The following is a 23,066-nucleotide window of genomic DNA, read 5'->3' as shown; positions in this document are numbered from 1 at the left end:
CCTGGAGTACAATGTGTAGTTTTGGTCTCCTTACGCAAGGAAAGATATCCTGTCTTGGGGGGAATGCAACAAAGATTCACTAGATTGATTCTTGGGATGAAGGGATTGTCTGATGAAGAGACTAGGCCTATGTTCTCTACAGTTTAGAAGAATGAGAGGTGATATAAAATTCTTAAGGAGTTCGACAGGTTAGATGCTGGAAGGATGTTTCCATTGGCTCGGAAGTCTAATATTAGGGGTCGCAATCTTAGAATAAGGGGTTGGCCGTTTAGGATTGAGATGAGGAGGAAATTCTTCATTCAAAAAGTTGTAAATCCTTGGAATTCTCTACCCCAGAAAGTCGAGGATACTCAGCAGGGCGAATATATTCAAAAGACTGAGATTGATCATTTTTTTGGATACTGAAGGAGCCCCAGGCATATAGGGAGAGTGCAGAAAGGTGAAGTTGATGTAGAAGATCAGCCATAATCTTACTGAAAGGGGGAGCAGGCTCGAGAGACCAAATGGCCTACTTCTGCTCCTATTTCTTATGTCCAGCCACACCCAGAGAGAGCTTCAGCACGATTTGGCAAATGGCCCCTAAATGCACATGAGTTTAACCAGGTAAAGCCACAACAAGCTTTTCGCTGATCACCTCGATTTATAGGACACTGACGAGCAGAGCCATCTAGGGTTGAGTGGGGTGAGCCCCAGCTCCCACTTGCAGGTCCACCCTCCAGTTTCTATTAATGAGCCAACAGTACCCTGGAACACTGCGGATGTGCATGACTCCAGTGATACACGGTCTACGACAAGAGGGTAGATTTGGTTCGAATCTCCTATCACCAAGCCTGCCATCTTAGACCCACTTTGACTGCAGAAAGACCATGTTTATTTCCCTACTAAAGTTAATTAAGCCACATGTGTTTTAAGGCAAATTTCGTCACAGGATGACTGGTGAGCACAGGTTTGAGCCGCTGCAAGGCAGGCAGCCGGTGCCAAGAGCTCCTTGTCAGTGGCACACAACACAACTCAACACAAAATATCATAGCATGGACACACATTATATTCTCATTGGTCCTGGTCACCTCATTACAGGAAGGATGTGATGGCACTAGAGAGGATACAGAGGAGCCATTGCCAGGAATGGAGAATTTTAGTTATGAGGAAAGACTAGATAGGCTGGGACTGTTTTCTTTGTAACAGAGGAGGATGAGAGGTGAATAATTGAGATGTATAAAATTACGAGGGTTCTAGAGTGAGTGGGTAGGAAGGACCTATTTCTCTTAAAATAGAGGTCAATAACTAGGGGGCACAGGTTTAAAGTAATTGGAAGAAGCATCAGAGGGAAGTTGAGAAGTATTTTTTTCGCCCAAAAGGTAATGGGATCTGAAACTGCCTGAAAATCTGTTAAGATGCAGAAACCCTCGTCGCACTTAAAAAGCACTCAGATACACACTTGTACCGTAGCCTACAGGGTCCAGATCAAAGCAAAAAGCAAAAAACTGCGGATGCTGGAAATCCAAAAGAAAAACAGAAATACCTGGAAAAACTCAGCAGGTCTGGCAGCAGAGAGGAACACAGTTAACGTTTTGAGTCCAAATGACCCTTCAACAGAACTAAGTAAAAATAGAAGAGAGGTGAAATATAAGCTGGTTTGGGGTTGGGGGGGGGGGGGAGGTGGACACACACAAGTAGAGCTGGATAGAGGGCCAGTGATAGGTGGAGATAACCAAAATGTCACAGACAAAAGGACAAAGAGATGTTGAAGGTGGTGATATTATCTAAGGAATGTGCTAATTAAGGGTAGAAAGCAGGACGAGCAAGGTACAGATGGCCCTAGTGGGGGTGGGATGGGGGGAAGGGATCGAAATAGGCTAAAAGGTAGATATAAAACAATGGATGGAAATACATTTAAAAATAATGGAAGTAGGTGGGAAAAGAAAAATCTATATAAATTATTGGAAAAAAACAAAAAGGAGGGGGAAAATCAGAAAGGGGGTGGGGATGGAGGAGAGAGTTCACGATCTAAAATTGTTGAACTCAATATTGAGTCCGGAAGGCTGTAAAGTGCCTAGTCGAAAGATGAGGTGCTGTTCCTCCAGTTTGCATTGAGCTTCACTGGAGCAATGCAGCAAGCCAAGGACAGACATGTGGGCATGAGAGCAAGGTGGAGTGTTGAAATGGCAAGCGACAGGAAGGTCTGGGTAATGCTTGCGGACAGACCGAAGGTGTTCTGCAAAGCGGTCACTCAGTCCGCGTTTGGTCTCTCCAATGTAGAGGGAACTGCATTGGGTCCAGATCAAGAGCTGGGAAGTGGGATTCATTCGTTTTGGTCGGCGGGGGCATGACGGGCTGAATGGCCTCCTCTGCTGTAAATTCTTTCTATGCTTCGAAGATACCAGAGGATTGCTGCTACATTTGGAACCACAATGCAGTAACACCAGGAAATCGTATCATCATCCTCTTCCTGTAACTTTGCTAAGGGGGTGGGGGAAGCTGGTTTCAGCAGTGAATTCCACATTCCCCTATCAATATTTACCAGCAGAAAGGTAAAGAAGTTGTCCAAGCAGACCAATGTTTTCCCCCCCCACCCCAGAGAGAAACAGCCCAGGGGTCATTGTTCCCAACGTAACAAGGCTGTGTGTTAAGTGTTAAAAATGTGTTCCTGTGGCACAATACAATCAGCGGGCACGTCAGCCCTCTAATTGGTCAGGGAGCCTGGGGAAACTCTTTGAGTTACCAACAGTCACAGATTGCAACTCTTTTCGAGTAAAATCACAGTTCTTGGTTTCCGGGAGTGGGACATGAACCCACAACCCTCTGATTCAAAGGCGAGGGTGCTATGAACTGAGCCACAGCTGACACCTCTAGGGAGCCTGGGGAAGATGCATTTATTTCTGGCGGCAGTTCATTTTGCCCAAGTGTAAGCACAACTTTCAACAGGGAGCAATCTGCAAACAGGAGAAGGGGCATTCCATTTTAACCCCCCCTCTCCCCTACCCCGCCTGCAACGCCAATCCAGCGGCACTGACCTGTACTGAGCCATCTCCTCCGCCTGGATTTCTTTGCCTTTTGCATTGTGGCCCCGCGCTCCGATGACAATGGAGAAGCAGGCGGTGTAGAAAATGCCGAGCATGTATTTGTGTTGACTCCGCTGCACGTCTCTTCCCGGGAGAGTTTGATTGACAGGCCGCTCCCCGGGACAGCTTGATTGACGGGTCGCTCCCTGGGACAGCTTGATTGACAGGTCGCTCCCTGGGCCAGCTTGACTGACGGGCCGCTATCCCACCCCCCCCGCGCGCGACTCCGCAAACCCGGAAGCGAACACCTATGTGCGCCTGCGCCCTCACCACGATCTGTAGCGCTGACTCAGTCAGTGCGCTGCACTTTCCCAATGGCGGTGCTGTGGTTTTTAATTGCCTGGTGCATTTCGTACATGGCAACAATCAATATGCCGCAGCTTCTCAGTGGCTGTACTCTTCTTTCAGAAAGGCTTAACATTTGCTTAGAATCATATAGCACAGAAGGAGGCCATTCAGCCCATCATGCCTGTGCTGGTTCTTTGAAAGAGCTGTCCAATTTAGTTCCACAGCCCAGATTTTTCCCCATAATCTGCAAAATTAGTCCTCTTCAAGTACATGCACGCCCAATTGGCTTTTGGGATTTCCCATGGGATCTGCTTTCGCCACCCTTTCGGGCCATGCGTTCAAAACAAATGCACATCTCTACCCGTTCTCACATCTGTATTTATCAATCATTTAATCCATGTAAGGAGAAAAAAATAATGTGCGGAATTGTGCCTTCCCCCCTGGTGGGTTTGGTGGCAGGGGGGCATTTAATCAGGTGGGAGGGTGGTGGGTGGGGACTCTGCCATCCTCACACCTCCTGACTAAGTCCATGGCAGGAAGGCCCAAGGGCAGCATTCCCAGCCTGTTGCCACTTGAGGCCCTTAAGCGGGCAATGAAGGCTTACTTAAGGCCTCATCACTCTGCCTCTAATGTTAACCCAATGGAGGGCAGGGGCTCGCCACACGGTGCACAGCAAACCTGTGCAGGGTTGCTTGCAGGCTCCCAAGAGGTGGGGGAAAGGTGGGGGCTTGAGGGGGTGGGTTCCTCGTTCAAAGGCATTCAGTGCCTGATCAAGGGACCAGGCACCTGGAAGGGGAGGTCCACTGAGAGCCACACACTGCCCTTGGTGCTGACCACCCCCTCCCCGGCCATGACCCCCTTCCCGCCATCACTCCCCTGTGACCTGGGATCCATTGATGATACTAGCCTCGCGTAGGTGTTATACCAGCAGCAGCCACTGCCTTCCCAGTGGTGCTGCCGTTCAACAGAGCTGCCAGCCTCCAACATGTCGGAAGCTCTCAGTGGATGGGTTTCCACTCCCGGGGTCCTTGATCCCAGTGAAAGGCCCACTTCTGGCCTGTCAAGTGCCCGCCTGGAACAAGATGCAGTAGGCCTTCCTGAAAAGAGGCCATGTGGGGCTCTTGCTGGCTTCACATTATCACAGTATCTTTACAGTGCAGAAGGAGGCCATTCGGCCCATCGAGTCTGCACTGGCCCTCTGAAATCATTCCACCTAGTCCCACTCTCCTGCCTTATCCCCATAATCTTGCACATTCTTTTCAGGTAGCAATCCAATTCCCTTCTGAATACTTCAATCGAGCCTGCCTCCACCACTATTTCAGTGAGTTTGTTCCAAAAATTTTTTCCTCACATCACATTTACTCCTTTTGCCAATTATTTTAAATCTATGTCTTCTAGTTCTTGATGTTCTCTTGAGTGGGAACATTTTTTCACTATTTACCCTGTCCACACCCCTTGAATACCTCTATTAAGTCTCCTCTCAGCCTTTTCTCCAAGGAAAACAGTCTCAACCTCTCCAATCTATCCTCATAGCTACAGTTCTTTATCACTGGAATCATTCTTGTGAATCTCCTCTGTACTCTCTCCAATACCTTCACATCCTTCCTCAAGTATGGTGCCCAGAACTGGATGCAGTACTCCAGATGAGGCCTAACTAGTGTCTTATGCAAGTTCAACATGACTTCCTTACTCTTGTACTCAATGCCCCTATTAATAAAGCCTAAGATACTATATGCTTTATTAACTGCTCTCTCAACATGCCCTGCCATCCTCAGTGACCTATGTACATATACACCTAGGTCCTTCTGTTGCTGCACCTCCTTTAGAGGCTCTCCCTTTATTTTATCCAGTCACACCATATCTTTCCTGCCAAAACAAATCACCTCACACTTCTCTGCATTGAACTTCATCTGCCACTTGTTTACCCAATCCACCAACATATCTACGTCCTTTTGAAGTTCAAGACTATCCCCATCACAGTTGACAACATTGACACTATCTTAGCATCATCTGCAAATTTTGAAATCATGCCCTGCACACCACAGTCTAGGTTATTAATATATATCAGGAAGAGCAAGAGTCCCAACACTGACCCCTGGGGAACTCCACTACAAACCTTCCTCCAATCTGAAAAACAACCATTTATCACTACTATAAAAACAAAAAACTACTGCGGATGCTGGAAATCCAAAACAAAAACAGAATTACCTGGAAAAACTCAGCAAGTCTGGACTCGAAACATCAACTCTTTTCTTCTCCGCCGATGCTGCCAGACCTGCTGAGTTTTTCCAGGTAATTCTGTTTTTGTTTTTCATTTATCACTACTCTCTGTTTCCTGTCACTCAGCCAATTTTTTATCCAAGTACCTACTTTTTCTTTTATTCCATGACATAGAATTTTGCTCACAAGTCTATTGTGTGGCACTGTATCAAATGCCTTTTGAAAATCCATATACACCACATCAGCAGTGTTTCCCTTATCAACCTTCTCTGTTACCTCCTCAAAAAACTCCAGCAAGTTAGTTAACCATGATTTTCCCTTTATGAATCCATGCTGGCTTTCCTTAATTGTCTGAGCATCAATGACAAGGCCAGCATTTGTTGTCCATCTCTATTTGTCCTCGAACTGAATGGCTTGCTAGGCCATTTCAGAGGGCAGTTAAGAGTCAACCATGGCTTTGTGGGTCTGGAGTCACACATTGGCCAGACCAGGTAAGGATGGCAGATTTCTTTCCCTAAAGGACATTAGTGAACAAGGTGGGTTTATACGACAACTGATGATAGCTGTCATGTCACCATTTCTGAGACTAGCTTTATTTTCCAGATTTATTAATTGAATTTAAATTCCATCAGCTGCCATCATGGGATTTGAAACCATGTCCCCAGATCATTAGCCTGGGCCTCTGGATTGCTAGTCAAGTGACATTGCCACCATCTTCCCAAATTATAATGGAGAGTGCTATAAAATGGAAGCCTCCTTATAGAGTTGCTATAGGCAGTCATAGAATAATTTTTCTTCTCCCTAAATCTCTCTTCTAAAGGTGTTGGCCTCACCCAAAGTGAGCATTTGTTGCCCATCTCTAATTGCCCTTGAACTGAGTGGCTTGCACACCATTTCAGAGGGCAGTTAAGAATCACATTGTTGTGGGTCTGTAGCTACATGTAGGCCAGACCAGGTAAGGTTGGCAGATTTCCTTCTCTAAAGAGCATTAGTGAACCAGATACATTTTTCTTAAAACAATTGATAGCTTCATAATCATCATCACTGAGACTAGTTTTCAATTTCATTACATGAAATTAAATTCTACCAGGTGCCATGAACCCATCTCCCCAGAGCATTAATTGGGGGTGTTTGGATTATTAGCCAAGTGATATTACCACTACACCACCAACTGCCCAGGTAGTCAGTTGTCACGGTACACCATGCTGTTCCTCAATGGTGGTGCTTTTTTATAATTGCACAGTACATTTCATATTACAACATTGCTGATATACACCTTATCTATGAGAATATTGGCACCAATTATATACTTATATAATGTCTGTAAACTTGCAGTCATCCAAAACTCTATTGTCCGTGTCTTAACTTTCTCCAAGTCCTGTCCACCCATCACCTCTGTGCTCACTGACCTACATTGGCTCCCAATCAAGCAATGTCTCGATTTTGACATTCTCAACCTCGTTTTGGAATCCCAAGCCCTCGCCACTCCCCGATCTCTGTACTCTCCAGCCCCACAATCCCCTGAGATATTTGAGCTCATCTTATTCTGTCCTCTTGGGCATCCCTAATTTTAATTGCTCCACTATTGGTGGCTGTGCCTTCAGCTGTCTAAGCTCTGGAATTCACTCCTTAAACCTCTCTGTCTCTCTACCCCTCTTTCCTCCTTTAAGACACGCCTTAGAACTTAGAACTCCTAAGTTTTCTTTATAACACTCCTGTGAAACAACTTGGAACACTTTATTAAGTTAAAGGTGCTATATAAATACAAGCTGTTGTCATTATGGCTGGCATCATATGTGGATTTTTTCAAGATTCAACAAGCTCTCAATTTTAAGGAAGAAAAACTTGCATTTATATAGCACCTTTCATCACCACCAGCTGTCTCAATGTGCTTTACAGCCAAAGAAGTACTTTTAAAATGCAGTCATTGTTGTAATGTAGGAAACACCAGCAGCCAATTTGCACACAGCAAACTCCAACAATCAGCAATGAGATAAAGACCGGATAATCTGTTTTTGTGATGTTAATTGAGGGATAAGTATTGACCAGGACCCTGGGGATAACCCTCCTGCACTTCTTCAAAATAGTCCCATGGGATCTTTTGCATCCAACCGAGAGGGCAGACAAGGGCCTCAATTTCACAGAATAATACAGCACAGCAGGAGACCATTCGGCCTATCGTGCCTGTCCCATTACCCTTCTGCTTTCCCCCCGTCCCCCCCTTGGCCCTGCAAATATTTCCTTTTCAAGTATTTACCCAATTCCCCTTTTGAAAGTTACTAATGAATCTGCTCACACTGTTCTTTCAGGCAGCACATCCCAGTCAGTGTAAGTTTGTACCAGTTTAATGTTTCCTTCAAAAGGCAGCACCTCTATCAGTGCAGTACGACCTCAATATCTCACTAGAGTGCCAGCCTTGATTTTTGTGTTGAAATGAGACTTGAACTCAGAACTTTCCTGAGCCAGCAGTGAGAGTGCTACCAAGTGAGCTGAAACTGACACACAGCCTGGAGTTGTAATCTCCGTATGGTTCATTTTCAAAGATAGTCTTGCATTTGCATGGTCTTAGTTGATAGGAAACACCTCAAAACACTTCAAACCCAATGCATGTCACCCAAGACGACCACAATCCCAGCTCGGCACGATGTCTTGTCAGGCATCTTGGCGATCTCTCACCAAAGATGGGTAGCGATGGTGGCGCTGCAATAACAGTCACTGCCCCAACTCCGCTCAATTCGAGCCTCGAAGACCCACACAGAGATCACTGCCAGAAGACATGCCACATAAACTTTATATAGTTCCGAGTAGCCTCGGGTCTGATCACCCACACACAACTAATCCAGGTCGGTTCTTCCCCTTCTTTTGTGGGGCTGGACACGAATTGGACCCTTGGTACCCATGTCTCCCGGGCCTCAGATGGGGCCGGTCACTCGCTCCTGACCACTCCGGACCCAATAACTAGTCTTTACCGACACAGCATTGTCTCGGTCTGCCTGAGGTGCCGAGAAATTCCATTTGTCTAGCAGGCCCAAACTCAGTAACTCCACCCGTGCTGAAGCCCACCAAAAAAGTACTAAAGGCAGGAAACCGGCCTGCCACCATTTTTGAAATGTCCACGCTGTGGCACGAGACGACAGCGCAGACAGCAGGATTGTCCAGCAGGGGGCGCAGATGCAGCAGGAGAGGACATTTCCAGGGCTTCTGATCAATTACAGTCTCCAACAAACGGGGCAAACGATGGCACCTCAAGGAGATAACGCCTATCTCACACTTCCTAGGTGAAGTTCACCAGCATTCCCAGTCCAACAATTTAGATGTCAGAGGGTTCCCAACACACTTCAAACTTGATACAAGTGCAGGGATATTTGTACTGGTGGATCACCTTGCATGGCTCCACATAATTCCTCTCCAACCTACTGATACAATACTACAGGGGCCGGGAGGAACATGTGAAGGGTCAGATTACAGCCACACTATGCCATAAGGGGCGAGAGATCACGGAGACCCTTTATATCATTCGCTATCTTAGCATCCCAGCGGGAATGTATGTGTACAGTTAGGCATCACACAGAAAGTCAATGAGATTCTTCCAACAGACCAGGGTCATATTTCTCCAGAAATTTCCACAACTTTTTCAAGGGCTGGGGAAGCTTAAAGACAGATATCACATTTCTCCGCTCCCAGACACCATGCCAGTGTGCCTGTTCACCTCTAGGAAGGTGCCACAATCCCCACTGTTGCTGAAGATTAAGGAGAAAGTGACTGCATATTACACAGGGGCGTAATTTCCCTGGTCACACCACCTACCCGCTGGTGTTCCAGTCTGGCCACTGTTTCTAAGCCTAATAGCTCCGGCTATGTGTGGATCATACACAGCTTAATAAAGCCAAATAGAGGAAGTTTTCCCTTCTTCTTCATTCTTTCTGGAATGTGGGCGTCGCTGGAAAGGCCAGCATTTGTAGCCCATCTCTAAATACCCTTGAACTGACCTTGCTAAGTCATTTCAGAGGGCTGTTAAGAGTCAACCACATTACTTTGGGTCTGGAGTCACATATAGGCCAGAGCAGATAGGATGGCAGATTTCCTCCCCCAAAGGGAAGGAAGGGCATTACAGAACCAGATAGGTTTTTAACAACAATCCGTGATTGTTTCATGGATCATGGTTACTAAGACTAGCTTTATATTCCAGATTAATTAATTGAATTTAAACTCCAATAGTTGCCATGTTTGGGATTTGAACCCATGTCCCCAGAGCATTAGCCTGGGTCTCTGCATTACTAGTCCAGCTACACCACTACACCATCATCCACCCAATGGCATTAGTAGACGATATTTTGGCCAATCTCACCAATAGTGTCCTTTTTACTAAGCTTGATGCGAATAGCAGGTTTTGGCAAATGTCGACAAGGAATCTGATGACCTTCATCATGCCCTTTAGTTGATTTTTCTTTAAACTGCCTCCCTTTTGTCATTTTGTCTGCCCCTGAGATATTCCAATGTACCATATCGTCAATCCTCAAGGGCAAACATGGGGTTATCTGCCACATGGACGACATTCTCATACATGGCCCTACAAGGGAGGAACACAAACATAGGGTAAGAGATGTCCTCAACATTCTCCAGGAAACAGGCCTCACGCTGAATGACAAGTGTGAGTTTGCCATGACCAAGATAAAATTCCTAGGACACATCATCCAGCGGCATGATAATACAATCGAGCAACAGAAAACAAAGGCCATTACTGAGTTTCCCCAACCGATGTGTATCACCGACATTCAACTTTTCCTTGGGATGGTAAACCAGGTGGGAAAGTTCATCCATAACTAGGCCACACTCATGGAACCCTGAAGAGATCTCCTGTGGAAGAACAATTCAAGGCCTTTCAATCCATTGAAGAGCGACTAGTCTCCTTAGATGTTATTATGTTTTGACTATGGGTCGCTATGCTCGCGAACTGGTTGCACGCTTATCTGTCGGCAGGTGAGTCGATTACCATATATGGCAGACGCAGAGACCAGTATGAAATGAAGCACATAATATTTATTTACACAAACAACAGAGCATTAACATGATGTGTGCTTCTCCGGCCAGACCCTACTCTAGACTAACATTAACCTGGTAGCCCGCGCTACACAGCTATTAGGTCTTACAGTCACGGGGTCAATTTGCTAACCGTCTTTAAAGGTGTATTACACCTCAGATTACCACAGATGTCCTGGTGCACCATGAGCCCACTTTGCCTACTGTCGTCTCTGCTGGTGCTTTCTCCGCTCGCCTCAGCGCTGTTCTCATCCAGCTGCAAAAGAACAGTAATGGTAGACCTGTCCATTTTTGCTTCTAGAGCTCTCATGGAAACCGAAGGAAGATATGCCGCTGTTGAGAAAGAAGCACTGGGCTGTTGTGTACTTTTCTGATTACCTGATAGGGCTGCCCTTCCAAGTAGAAACTGACCAAAAGCTCATCATAACACTCCTCAATTTCACAGAGATTGTTAAAGTGCCCATTGGTATTCAACCTCTGTATTTTGCCTCCATTTGATGTAGTACCAATATACAGCTGCCTATGTCCCCAGGGATGTCACAAACAACAGCTGATACTATCTCCAGGGCCATGGTCAGCCATGCTGTCACCCTTGATTCTACATTGCTGTCTGAAGTAGAAGCATTTTCCTCAACTGTCATGAGCCTACTGCCCATAACACCATGAAACTCCAGGATGTTTGAAGCACTCCAAGAGAGGACGCTGAATGCGTTAAAGTGCGGGTGCTCTGCCTCCAGGGGTGGTCTAAGTACAGCCCTACCAACCATCCTATCCACAAATACTATGAGCAGTGAGCCTATTTGACCGTTGTGGATGACCTCCTGGTTTACGACCCTCATTTGGTCATTCCACGCCCCATGTGACAAGATAATCTTCACAACCTTTATGGAGATTACCTAGGCGTCACTAAATGCAGAACAAGAGCCCCGCAATAACGTGGTGCCCAGGCATCACACAAGCAGTTCAGGATTTTGTCCTATCCCTCTCATACCTGCCGCATTAACGGAATCTCTAGTACCGTTTGTCTTTCCTCACCTCTCGTGGCAGAAGTTAGGGCTCGACCACATTGACTTCCATGGCAAGACATTATCTTGTGGTTATTGATTAGCATTCTCGATGGTTAGAGATAATCAGGCTTCATACAGCCACAGCGGAGTCCATCATCAGGGCACAACAGACCATCGTTTACACCCACGGGTTCCCGGACAAAATTATTTAAGATAATGGACACCAATTTGCAAATGACCCTTTTCAGCAATTCATCATTAACAATGGGATCTACCGTTCTCCTCTGAGTGAGCAGTGTGGACCAGTAAGGGCCTGTCCAAGAATTCAGATTGACCTTCAGCTCTCATGTAGTATCGGGCCACACCCCCTAGCCAATGGATTCTCTTCGGCTGAACTTTTTTTTTTTTGCAAAAATATACTTTATTCATAAAATATCTTCAATCACATTCCAAACCATTTCAAAAACACCATTACAAGGGTACAATCCAGGTTAAACTTTTACAAAATGTATCACCAGGTGCATCAGTACAAACAATATTACAATCATTTACAGCCTTTCATTTTGAGCTGTACAGCCCGAGGGGCTCTAAACAGTTCCCAGTCCCTCGGTGCGCTGTGGCAGAAAGGTCTTAGACAGCGACCCTTCCCCATTGCGCCTTTGCGGCAGCTGCCCCAAGCTTTAGTGCGTCCCTCAGCACGTAGTCCTGGACTTTGGATTGTGCCAGTCCGCAACAATCGGTCGGGGACAACTCTTTGTGCTGGAAGACCAACAAGTTTCGGGCAGACCAAAGCGCGTCTTTCACCGAGTTGATGATCCTCCAGCTGCAGTTGATGTTTGTCTCGGTGTGTGTCCCTGGGAACAGCCCGTAGAGCACAGAGTCCTGTGTGACAGAACTGCTCGGGATGAACCTCGACAGCAACCACTGCATCTCTCTCCAGACTTTCTTTGCAAAGGCACAATCCACAAGGAGGTGAACAACGGTCTCTTCCCCACCACAGCCACCTCGAGGGCAACGTGCAGAGGGGGTGAGACTCCTGGCGTGTAGGAAGGATCTGACGGGGAGGGCCTTTCTCACCACCAGCCAAGCCACGTCTTGGTGCTTGTTGGAAAGTTCTGGCGATGAGGCATTCTGCCAAATGACTTTGACAGTCTGCTCGGGGAACCATCCCACAGGGTCCACCCTCTCCTTTTCCCTCAGGGCCTCTAGGACATTACGTGCTGACCACTGCCTGATGGACTTGTGGTCAAAGGTGTTTTTCTGCATAAATTTTTCCACGAGGGACAGGTGGTACGGCACGGTCCAACTACTTGGAGCGTTCCGCGGCAGCGTGGCCAGACCCATCCTTCGCAACACCGGGGACAGGTAGAACCTCAGCACGTAGTGACACTTCGTGTTTGCGTACTGAGGGTCTACGCACCGCTTGATGCAGCCACGCACTGCTTGATGCAGCCACACACAAAGTTGGCCATCAGTATGAGGGCGATGTTGGGCACGTTTTTTCCCCCTTTATCTAGAGGCTTGTACATCGCGTCCCTGCGGACACGATCCATTTTCGACCTCCAGATAAAGCGGAAGATGGCTCGAGTGATCTCTTCGGCTGAACTCCTTATGGGCTGCCATTTAAAAATGCAGGTTCCCCTATTGCTGCGCACTTTTGGCCTCATATCACCCCTGCTGACCATAACACAGTGAGAGTGAAGGAGTTGAACCTTCGGGAAAAACAAAGCCAATGGCACCGGGCACACAGCGAAAGCTCTGCCACATTTAACACTTGGTGAGGGATGGGAGGGGTGGAATGATGTAGTATAAAGGGTTAACAGAATGGATATGCTAATCTGTGAGGTACATGATGATGTAGCACTGACACCAAGCAGTCACATGCTGAAGACTCTAGGCTGCAGATAGGTAGCCCTGAGAGGAGATGTGCCTTCCCTGTAACCCACTATGTACAGACCATAAATAGTGTAAATAAACTGTTTTCTAAGTAAATATCCAGTTAGGTTACGCCCGGAGCTCTTCCTTGTTAGGATCCTGGCTTAGCACATTCTGCAACACAGTCCACTCTTGGTGTTGCACTGAAGTGGCAGCCTAGGTTATGGGCTGAAGTCTTTGAAGTCTCTAATATTTGAACCTATAGACTCAGAAGTGAGAGTGCTACCACTGTGCCATGGCTGGCACCTAAAATAAATGTTACAGTTAAACTGAGCACAGGCACAAGCTATGGTTATGTGCATGTGCTTACAACAAGGTAAGTAGTCGATATGAGAGTTAAATGTCACATTTGTCAATCATATGTTATGCCCCAGCTGCCACTATTGGAAAGAATCCTTTCTCATTATAATCCTGAACTTCTGATTCAAAATCCTATTGAGATCAACCTCATATAAAGCATTTTTACATTAAAAATCTGGTGAAGTAAACAAAAACCCGTGTTCAAAAGTGTTCAAAAATTGACCAGAATATATCATTTTTAATTTAAAATTCTGGCACTGTCCTAAAATTTTACCCACTAGGGCACAAGGGCATCAGTATTTGAATAAGAGTGTATGGTTTTAAATTTGCTGCTTATGCACCCACCCCCACCCCCCCACACCCCACACCCCCTGTATTAAACAGAAATTGTGTCTTTCTGTTCAGTGAGTTTGGTTCAGTTTGTCCTTGATGTCATGGGGAGAGGGTGTATGCGTGCATGATCATTTTAAATTAACTCCATGTAATTGAGTTTGCAATCTATCGCTGGTTTTATTTTCCCACTGTTGCCAATGATTTGCTGTTGGAGCTTTTAATATCCACCAGTTTAAAGAATTACCCCCTCCACCACTGGTGCACAGTGGTAGCATTGTGCACCAACTGTGCACCAACTACAAGATGCACTGTAACTCGCCAAGGCTCCTTTGCAGCACCTTCCAAATTCACAACCTTAACCACCTTGAAGAACAAAGGAAGTAGGCACATGGGAACACCACCACCTGCAAGTTCCCCTCCAAGTCACACAGCATCCTGACTTGGAATTATATTACCACATTCATTTTTGCTGGGTGAAAATAGTAGAGCTGCCAAGTTAACAGCAACATGGGTGTGCCCTCACCACACGAACTACAGCGGTTTAAGGCGGCGGCCAACCACCACCTTCTCAAGGGCAATAAGGGATGGGAAATAAATGCTGGCCCAGTCAGCGACATTGCCAGGTGCCATTAAAGCCAACTTTTGTAATGATTCCATAGGAGAACAATTTCTGTTTGACAAAGTTCACAAGTAATACTGCAGTAAATGAAATGTTTATGTTCATCAGATGACTAAGAATTTATAGACAAGCAACTCCAATCCTCTTTCAGATGACAGCTTAAAGCATTCAAAGACAGAAGTTCCAATGTGTTGTAACACAGAGTATTTAGACAGAGTTTGTGTCTTAATACCAAACACAGAGTCAGTTCTTGGACAGTATCTCCAAGGGAAGTTTTAAGTGAAGGCCACACCTTTCTCTCATGAATGCTTGTACAAACAGCATTTGCGAGATTATTGATGCTGTCTCGAACTATAATCAGCTAGCATTCCCTCACAATACTTCCCCCATTCCAACTTCCTTTCTAATTAACTTAAAGTCATCTTTATGCCTTAACAAATATGTCCAGAGTTAGGTTAGAAAATTACTGCCCGCAACTGATCTCTAAACAGATAGACATTGTCAAAGTTGTTCACCTTAGAGCAGTGAAGGTTATGAAGAGATTTAATCGAAGTGTTCAAAACCATGAGGAGTTTCATAGAGAAGAAACTGTTTCCAATTGTAAGCGGGTTGGTAAGCAGAGAATGCGGATTTAAGATAAGCAAAAAAGCCAAGGGGAAATGAAGAGAAAAGTTTTTAATGCAGCGAGTTGTTGTGAGCTGGAACACATTGCCTGAAAGGACAGTGGAAGCAGATTCAACAGTAACATTCAAAGGGGAATTGGATAAATGCTTGAATGGGAAAAATACGCAGGACTATGGGGAAAGAGCAAAGTGAACAGGGATACTTAGACAGCTTGTTCAAAGAGCCAGCACAGACTCAATGGGCCAAATGGCTTCTGTCTATGCTGTATCAATCCATGATTCTGTGGTTAGATAAAATAATGGATTTTTTTTTGGTTTAGAGTAAGCTTAAGGATCACTTGCACAATAAATACAGCAACAGCAAATCCTGTCTGGCCTTTATGGAAGATGTGACTTCCCAACTAAGTTATGGAAAGCCCTGGAATGTGATGTTTATACTGTTGATTCCAAACAAACTCTGACAATATTCCACGTGAAAGGACACAACTTAAAAAGAAGAGAATTCACAATAAAACTTGGGAGAGGGTAAGAAAAAAAACCCAACTGAAATGAGTTAAACCCTTATCAGAGTGCACTGCCATTAAATGATGACATCGGAGGGAAACTAATCCTACCCTTACGCAACTCAATAATTCATAAGCTGCTCAGTCTCCTGCAGCATTGAGTGCACAGGATAGCTTTTAACTTCTCAACATCACATTTCTTGTCTAGGTTAGGAATGCTCTGCGGAGTTTCAGTGTCCTGCCATTGCCTGTATAGATGTAATTGTCACCATGTGGATTTTACAGGCAGGTTTAAAAGCTTTCAAAAAGTGGAATTGGATATCTAGGCTAGACCGAACAGAACTGTTTGTAAATGTTTCACTAATAGAGATTTCACATTATTACCCTCACTGTAACATGCTGATCTATAAAGTAGCATTTTAATTCTTTGTTATGCTTTCATGTCTAGTCCTGAGGGTGTATTACTACTTAACAGATCAGCTGGGAAACTCTTTAATATTGCCTAAGAGCTGGCAGTAACATCAAACATGTTGAAATGAGAACCTCTTTTCACTGAAATTACTGTGCTCATCTCACAGGATGGAGTGGAGCTAAAACAGCTCTGCACTAGCGTTTTGCTAGCTTTTGATGAATTTGGATGAACCATTAAAAAGGTGGACAGCAATCATGAAGATATTCCAAGGGATCTTCTGTATGGAGAACTTGCAGATTCTTCAAGGCTGCTGGGTTGACCTAGGCTTGGGCTTAAGGATGTTAGCAGGAGTGTCAGGGACCACAAGCTGGGGAGATGTGGCTAATGGCAGGCCATGCTGGAGGGATGCACTGCACTGGGGAACCCAAGAGGTTAAAGAGGAAATAGCTGATAGGAAAGAGATGAGAACTAATACTGCCTGGGCTTCACGATCTGTCACTGTCTTTTTTTCCTTTCATGTGATGTGGATGTCGCTGGCAAGGCCAGCATTTGTTGCCCATCCCTAATTGCCCTTGAACTGAGTGGCTTGCTAGGCCATTTCAAAGGGCAGTTAAGAGTCAACCACCCTGCTGTGGGTTTGGAGTCACATGTAGGTCAGACCAGGTAAGGATTGCAGATTTCCTTCCCTAAAGGGCATTAGTGAACCAAGTAGGTTTTTACAACGATCAATGATAGTTTCATAGACGGTTACACACAGAAGGAGACCATTCAGCCCATCATGTCCACACCGGTCAACAAATATCTGACTACACTAATCCCATTTTCCAGCACTTGGCCCATAGCCCTGGAGGCTATGGCAATGCAACTGAATATCTAAATACTTCTTAAATGTTGTGAGAGTTTCTGACTCAACAGCCCTTTCATGCAGTGAGTTCCAGACTCCCAACACCCTCTGGGTGAAAAAATTTCTCCTCAACTCCCCTCTTAGTCTTCTATCTCTTACCTTAAATCTATGCCCCCTGGTTATTGACCCCTCCACAAACATTCACTCCCTCCACCACCGATGCACAGTGACAGCAGTGTGTACCATCTACAAGATGCACTGCAGGAATTCACCAAGCTCTGTCTATCACTGGCTGCTTATGCTGTTTGGCACGCAAGTAGTCCTGTGTTATAGCTGCACCAAGTTGACACCTCATTTTTAGGTTTGCCTTATGCTGCTCCTGGAATGCCCTCCTGCACTCTTCATTGAACCAGGGTTGGTCCCCTGGTTTGATGGTAATGGTAGTGTGGGGGCTATACCAGGCCTTGAGGTTACTGGTTGTGTCTGAGAACAATTCTGCTGCCACTGATGGCCCACAGCGTCTCATGAATGCCCAGTCTTTAGTTGCTAGATCTGTTTGGAATCTATCCCATTTAGCAAGATGGTAGTGTCACACAACATGATGGAGGGTATCTTCATTATGAAGGCGGGATTTCGCCTCCACAATGACTGTGCGGTGGTCACTCCTGCCGATACTGTCATGGACAAATGCATCAGCTGCAGGCAGGTAGGCAAGGATGAGGTCAAGTATGTTTTTCCCACTAGTTGGCTCCCAGACGCAGACCCAGCCTAGCAGTTATGTCATTTAGGGCTCGGCCAGCTTGGTCAGTGGTGGTGCTACTGAGCCGCTTTTGGTGATAGACATTGAATTCAAATCCCACCATCTGCCGTGGCGGGATTCGAACCTGGGTCCCGAGGTCAAGAAGCCGACCGCTGCCTGCGATGGGGGGGGCCGGACCGTGATTTCACGCTGATGGGCCAATTAAGGCCCGCCCAGTGTGAAACGCGCGCGGCAGCACTCAGCGGGTGCGCGCTCAGTGGGTGCGCGCTGGAAAAGATCCCCGAGGCCTAGAGCTGCCTCAAGGAGATAAAGAGATTAGAATATTAAAACTAAAGATTTCTAAAAATGTTATAAAACATGTCCCTGCTCATGTGACAGAATTATTAATGAAATGTTTAAATTTTTATTTAATTTGTAATAGCTGTCGGAAACCTCAAGCCCTAAAAAGTGCAAAAACCGCTTGGTGTTTTCGCCTGCCCGCCCACCATAAGGTTGGACGGCAGCGAAAAATTTCATCCAATTACCTTTTTAATGCCCTCAGTGTGCTCTTTCCACTTAGATTAGGAGAGATAAACACGAGAGGACATGGCTTTAGGGTGAAAGGGGAAAGGTTTAGGGGGAACATTAGGGGGAACTTCTTCACTCAGAGAGTGGTGAGAGTGTGGAACGAGCTACCATCTGACATGGTAAATGAGGGCTCACTCTTAAGTTTTAAGAATAAATTGGATAGATACATGGATGGGAGAGGTCTGGAGGGTTATGGACTGGGTGCAGGTCAATGGGATTAGCGGAATAATATTTCGGCACAGACTAGAAGGGCCGAATGGCCTTTTTTCTGTGCTGTAGTGTTCTATGGTTCTATGGCTACAGGGCAGCTGGGATCAGCGGGGTGCATTCACCATTGACTCTTCGGGTAGGGGGGCTGGGAGACACCACCATCCAAACAATTCTGCCCGATATTGCTTAATGCCGACATCAGATAAGGCCACCATATTTATGATCAGCTTGTGAACTGGTAATGAAATTTTAGGACAATCAAATATTGAAATTGTCACAGAGATCGAAGAAAATACGACCTCCAGGATAGCAGCCGTTCATCAACTAACAGATTATGGAATGGGAGGGCTTGCAGAGCTCTGAACTTCCCATTGCCTGCCTTTCATCAGTTTCTGATCATCCTGAACTGAATATGTGCTCATTGAGGACTGACCTTATGTTCATGTTTACACTCAGCAGTCACTAAGGGACTCATGTGAGGGATAAAGGAGCAATAATCCCATAATCACCCCCAACCATCATCTTCTAAAGGATGAGTAATTCACAAATGCTAGTTTTAGACATAAATTGAATACAATTTCATTATCCAGCTCTATTTCTTGTTTTTTAACCCTCCTATGACCACATTAATCTAATAAGGAAAGGCAATGCAGTACAAAGATACCGGAACATTATTTGTTGCCCCTCGGTCAAACAATAGAAGGGGAATCTGAACTCTCCTGCTGTGGTGGCTCAGTAGGTAGCTGTGTATTTCCAGCGGTGGCTCAGTGAATAGCACTCTTACTTCCAAGTCAGAGGTTGTGGGCTTGAAGCCTACTCCAGCGATTTCAGTGTTAAATACGGACTGATGCTGAGGGAGTGTTACACTGACTGCAACAGATGAATAAAAACTAAACGTTAAATTTTTAGGCAACTTTTGCTTTGAACTACTGTGACGAATTGCAATTCTAGGGGAAAGGAATCTCAGAATGAAACCCTGGAGATGGATCCTTGTTGAAGTGGGAGTGACATTTGGAGAGAATTCTTCTGAGTTCATCAGAAGTTATACCGATTCGTAACACTGTTTCTCTCTCCACGGATGCTGCCAGATTTGCTGAGTTTTTCCAGCATTTTCTGTTTTTATTTCAGCTTGCATGTGGAGTCCTTTTATTGTGGGGAGGCTGTTGCACTGCAGCTACCACACATGAGGTCCTGGCTGACCGGGAGAACTATCCCACTCTTACCACCTGCCATAGGCATATTGGAAGGATTTGCAGGTTGATAATCAACCTCTTTGGCCAGGTTATGAACACATCTTCCATGGAACCATGGCCAATAAGTTCCTGAAGTGGGACTTGAGCCTAGAGCATCTGGTCCAGTGATAGCGACACTACCTGCCCCACCACAAAACCTCCCTTCCATTTCCTACATTACAAAAGTGACTACATTGGCTGTAAAGCATTTTTGGACATTCTGAAGTTGTGGTACATAAATGTCCCTGAAGAAGACTGCACACTGTCTTTAAATCCCTTGTGCTTTTATGTATGGAACTAATCCGCCCTTTATTAACCTACCTGCACCTGAGTTTCTCTTACCCAATTGCCTATCGATCACTCCTCATTTTCTCAGAAAGGTCATGGCTTCTCAGGGAATTGCTTTGCTGAATGTACCGTCTGGTTTGCTTTCTTCTTTCAAACAATGTGCAGAACACTGTATTATAATCATCCAGTTTCAAACACTGTGATTAAATGCTGCACCAGGCTGTAGTGGCTGGCAAGAGTCCCAATACTGCTGTAGTTAAAATATTGCTCCAACAAAGATTCCACCTCAGGCTCAGTTGACTGGCCGAATGGATAGAGAAACTCATTTTAACCACTTGTATTAAATCCAACTAGACATTTGAGGTATTAAGGCAAAGTGTTCAGATCAAGTGTGTATCGCTTTTTAATGGATTTCTATCTCCTTCTCTCAAGAGGCAAATTGGAACCTCAGTTTATGCTGCTCAACAAAATCTTTGGGTGGTAAAGTTCTGATCTCAGATTCGGTGTTATGTCAAACAAGCCTACAAGTGGAAGCCATGCATTGCTCCACTAAATGTGGAGGAAAATTGGAAAACCAGTCACCTGGAGGCACTGTTATACACCTGTGTAATCTTTGCTGCTGGGAGGATTGAGCATTGGAGTTTTATAACCTATCACTTTATCCAGTAAATATATTAGCATTCTCACAGCAAAACAGTGCTAATATTTGGAGAGGAGGTGGTGTAGTGGTAACGTCACTAGCCTAGTAATTTAGAAACCCAGGTTAATATTCTGGGGATATGAGTTCAAATGGCAGCTGGCAAAATTTAAATTTAATTAATAATCTGGAATTGAAAAGCTAGTCTCAGTAATGATGACCATGACAACTATCATAAAAACCCATCTGGTTCACTAATGCCCTTTAGGGAACAAAATCTGCCGTCCTTACCTGGTCTGGCTGATATGTGACACTAGACCCACAGCAATGTGGTTGACTCTAAACTGCCCTCTGAAATGGTGTGGCAAGCCACTCAGTTCAAGGGCAATTAGGAATGGGAAACAAATGCTGCCCTTGCCAGTGATGCCCACATCCCATGAAAGAATAAAAAACAAATATACTTTTTAACATTTTCTTGCATTACCCCTCTTCTCCTGAAAGTGGTGCTTATTCTGGAGTGCAGCTTGTTCAATGCTAGTGGTCTTCCAGTACTTCATCCTGAAGTGACCATCCTTTGAGTGTGAGTCTATAAGATGTGTGTTTGCTGCACTATCTGCGAGTAGTGGGGAAGATTTCTCCAGGAGCTCAATCCTATATTGACCATGCATGCAAACTGTCCATCTGGCTTTACTGGGTGATGGTCTGGAGCAGGAACTTTTTTTTGGTGGTTTTTCCACTCCCTGTTTAGGGTGACTGAGGACAATCATAACGTACCCATTGCTGTTCTAACTGAAATTGGCACAGATCAGGGCCCTTCCTGGTCTGTGATTTCTGGAATTTCCTGCCTAAAACTCTTCACCTCTCTAACTCTCCCTCTCTAAAACCTACTTCATTCGGTCATCTGCACTTATACCTCCTTATGTGCCTTGGTGCCAAATTTTTTTTTTGATAGTGCTCCTGCGAAAGAGCTTGGGATATCTGTCTACATTAATGGCGCTATACAAATGCATGTTTTTGTTGGAACCACAGAAAAGCTATGGTGCAGAAAGAGGCCTTTCAGCCTATCGTGTCTGAAAGGGTATGGCTCAATACGACCCCACTGGGTATGATTACCCATGGTGGAACAAAGATTAATAATTCTCATAATATTATTGGAATTTATTGTAAAATAGAATAATAGTGGGATGTGTCTATGTGTCTACAGATGTCTGTGTGTGTGTGTGTGAAAGACTTAATTCAATTAGAGGCAGCAAGTCGGCATACTTTGATGTAAGAAGAGAGGTTAGGTTTGAAATGTTAATTAGGTAAGGATGTGGAAGTTTAGAAACATAGGTGTCAAGGGAACATTTGCATTTTTAAATAATCTAGATTAGGTTGTTTTCAAAAGAGGGAGTGAAATGTGTCACCCAGCCAGGTGAAGTTTAGAAATTGTGTGTTTATTTTTCCCAAAGATTACTGGTAAAACTTAGCGCTCTGAGAGGTTTTTATTAGATAAAGTCCAAAGACATAGTGAAACAATGGATATTTACATTCAAAGGGGAAAATATGTATAAAGGAGCAAAGGCTGTATGTAAGGGTAGCATTTTAAGAACTTGACAAGTGTGGAAAAACCTTCAGCATCAATGCGTCAAGCTGCTGTCTTCAAAGGGCCAAAGTTAAGAAAACTCACTTTAACTTGCTCAGGGTATCATGTTTCTTTGCCTGGGCCTTTTAAAATCTGTGTGTCTTACTGTTGCCTTAACGGAAGTGTAACTGGGAGTTAGATGGATTAGGGGATTTAGAAGTTATCATAGTAGTAATTTGTAGATCTAAATATGTATTTAAAATCATTTGTCTTATTAATAAGTATTTAATCTAGTTTTGTAAAAACCTGTAAGACTTGGTAGTCTTATTACTACTGAATTCAATGCATGCATCTCGAAATTTATATACATTGAAAATTAGTTGTGATAGTTGTTTCAAGTTTCCCTCTGGGATTTGAACAGTTCAGCATTTACCATCTGCAGCATCATAACAAAAACTGGGGGCCCTTTGCGGGATACATTTGAAATTCCTTGATTTTTTTGAAGTTGGGGAATCTCACGGTTAAAAGTACGAGAAGCACTTGGAATTCAGGAGTTGGTGTGAGGTTTTTTTTTTGCAGTGGTGAGTCTGCAATATGGCTTTGGCAGTTGCTCAGGCTTGTC

The 23,066-nt window shown here is 44.9% G+C and overlaps 1 protein-coding gene across 1 annotated transcript in view; it reads right to left on the bottom strand.

The window, feature by feature from the left end:
- Positions 1–3,330, bottom strand: part of edem2 (ER degradation enhancer, mannosidase alpha-like 2) — a 45,829-nt gene extending 42,499 nt beyond the window's left edge. Inside the window, exon 1 of the mRNA XM_078554934.1 lies at positions 3,015–3,330. Coding sequence (XP_078411060.1) covers positions 3,015–3,118 — 104 coding nt within the window. The 5' untranslated portion in view covers positions 3,119–3,330. The remainder of the gene's footprint in view (positions 1–3,014) is intronic.
- Between the last annotated feature and the right edge of the window lie 19,736 nt (positions 3,331–23,066).

This window comes from Cetorhinus maximus, chromosome 13 (assembly GCF_964194155.1).
Source record: "Cetorhinus maximus chromosome 13, sCetMax3.hap1.1, whole genome shotgun sequence".
NCBI classification, from domain to species: Eukaryota; Metazoa; Chordata; class Chondrichthyes; order Lamniformes; family Cetorhinidae; genus Cetorhinus; species Cetorhinus maximus.
Note: the sequence above shows the minus strand (reverse complement) of the source record. Positions and strands in the feature narration are given on the sequence as shown.